Source organism: Neopelma chrysocephalum, unplaced genomic scaffold, assembly GCF_003984885.1.
Source record: "Neopelma chrysocephalum unplaced genomic scaffold, ASM398488v2 Primary Assembly neopelma1_186, whole genome shotgun sequence".
NCBI classification, from domain to species: Eukaryota; Metazoa; Chordata; class Aves; order Passeriformes; family Pipridae; genus Neopelma; species Neopelma chrysocephalum.
In genome coordinates, this window is record NW_020897848.1 from 331,548 (window position 1) to 333,910 (window position 2,363).

Below are 2,363 nucleotides of genomic sequence, written 5' to 3' on the forward strand. Positions count from 1 at the left end.
GAACCCTTCCAGTCTCATCCTTGAACCCTTCCAGTCTCATCCCACCCGGCCTCGAACGCTCCCGGAGACCTCCCGAGTTCCGCCTTTTGGAAAACAGGCCTGATGCTGCTGATCCCTCTTTCCCTGGATTTTTAAAGATGGGATTCTCTGACCCTCTGACCCAGGAGACCTTGGCAAACCCCGGGATATCTCAGGGGTGCTGAATCCTGAGCAGTTCCAGGTCGGAACCATCCTTTTTTCCCGGCTCTGCCCGTGTAAATCCCGGCACCCAACGTCGCCACCGTTTAAATCATTTTGAGTAATCACCCTTTTTCCCTCGTGGAATCAATTTAATGGATGAAATTCCCGTGGGAAGGAGGGCTGGGAACACATCCTCACCTGCCAGAAGCAGAGGTGGCTGTCGGAGTTGGAGTAGGTGGCCAGGTACCGCCCGTCGGGGGCGAAGGCCACGGCCGTGATGGGCCCTTTGTGGCCGTGGATGGTCTGGGAAAAGGGGGAAACATCGATATTTATATCTTTATAAAGTCATTTTTTTTGTTGCCTTGGACTTGCAGGGATGGGGCAGATCCCTCCCAACTCAGGACACTGGGATTTATTTCAATTCCTGCTGGGATTGCTGGGATTTTAATGCTGGGAGGACCCGGCCCCAAACATGTTTAAATGGGCAAATGACATTTAACACAGGATTTTTAATTGTGTGGTGATAATTAATAATTGGGTTGGAATTTAAAATTCAATATTTAAATGGGCAAATGATATTTAATACAGGATTTTTAATTGTGTGGTGATAATCAATAATTTTTTAAGGAATTCTGAGCCTTGGATTTCTTGGAATGTGTGAGGGGGGAAATGTGAGGAGGGAAAAATGAGGGGGAAAAATGAGGGGGAAAATGAGGGGGAAAATGAGGGGGGAAAATGAGGGGGGAAAAATGAGGGGGGAAAAATGAGGGGGGAAATGAGGGGGGGAAAAATGAGGGAGGAAAATATGAAGGGGAAAAATGAGGGGGAAAAATGAGGGGGAAAAATGAGGGCGGAAAATGAGGGGGGAAAATGAGGGGGAAAAATGTGAGGGGGGAAAATGAGGGCGGAAAAATGAGGGAGGAAAATATGAGGGGGGAAAAATGTGAGGGGGAAAAATGAGGATATTTCCCATTTATCCCCAGTGTTATCCATAATTTTCCAGTGGCTCAGCACATCCCAGGAGGTGCCAGGTTTTGTTTTCCGGGCAGGAATTCCCAGAGATTTATTTTACCTGGCATTTTCCGGTGCGGATGTCGTAGAGGGCCACGGATCCGTGCCGGGCTCCCACGGCGATCCGGTGGCTCCGCTCGTAGTAACTCACCGTGTAGAACCTGCAGGGACAATCCATAGGAAAATCCATAGGGAAATCCAGTTGGGATAATTAAGGAAGGGCTGCTGGTTTAATACCCAAATTAAATTAAATTTGGGTTTAATATCATATTTTAAGAGCTTGTTAAATGAAAATGTAAAGGGTGATTATTGGAATTTATTGGTTAAACTGGGATATTTATCCAAGTTTAAAGATACTGGAAACATAAAAAAAATCCCATTTTACTCTTGGTTGTTTGATGGGCTCGGTGTCACCTCAAGGACTGTTTCCCATCCCAGAATTCCCAGGGGAAGGTCTCACCTGCAGATGGCCGGAAAACATTCCTGGAGGCCCTTTTTCTTCACCAGAGACCCTTCCAAGCAATACATGATGATGTCCATCACCTCGGAAACAAAAACTCAAATAATTTTGATTTCATAATTAAATATTTCATCATTTTAATTCCACCAATTCCACCTCCAGGTCCTTCCAACCTTCTCCCGGCGGGAATTCCCTCACCTCCACCAGCAGGTCCACGACGTCGGTGGGCATCTTGTCGATGAGGATCTCGATGACGCGCAGGATCTCGCCCTTGGCCCGGGCCAAGGTGCTGGTGTGGATGTTCTGCTGCGATTGGGTGTTGGCCGCCAGCGCCGTGTGCCGGTGAACCTGTGCCGGGGACAGTCGGAAGCGCCGTCAGAATCGCCGCGACGCCGGAATCGGAAAAGACCCCCCCGAGCCACGCCCGGCCTACAACAACTCCCTCATCCCTCCAAATCCCATGGAAAACTCTCCATGCCATCAAAATTCATATTTAGAGGGTCATGAGTGTGTTGCTTGAATTCCACGAATTTGGAGACTTCCCGCAACGTTCCGGAAAATTCTACGACCGAATCGAGCCGGACTCGTCCGACACTATAAATTGGGTGAGTTTGGATCTCTTTGGATCTCCCTGGGGTGGGCATGGTGCCCCTGGGCACCTCCTGGGGTGGGAATGGTGCCCCTGGGCACCCCAACTCTTCCCTGGGCACCC

At 49.2% G+C, this 2,363-nt stretch overlaps 1 protein-coding gene across 1 annotated transcript in view; it reads right to left on the bottom strand.

Moving 5' to 3' along the window:
• The window catches only part of WDR7 (WD repeat domain 7), a gene marked incomplete at its 5' end in the record, with an annotated part of 24,298 nt that overhangs the window by 11,278 nt on the left and 10,657 nt on the right, over positions 1-2,363 (bottom strand). Inside the window, 4 exons of the mRNA XM_027702459.1 lie at positions 379-483; positions 1,253-1,352; positions 1,652-1,734; positions 1,850-1,999. Of these exons, the coding sequence (XP_027558260.1) occupies positions 379-483; positions 1,253-1,352; positions 1,652-1,734; positions 1,850-1,999 (438 nt within the window). The remainder of the gene's footprint in view (positions 1-378; positions 484-1,252; positions 1,353-1,651; positions 1,735-1,849; positions 2,000-2,363) is intronic.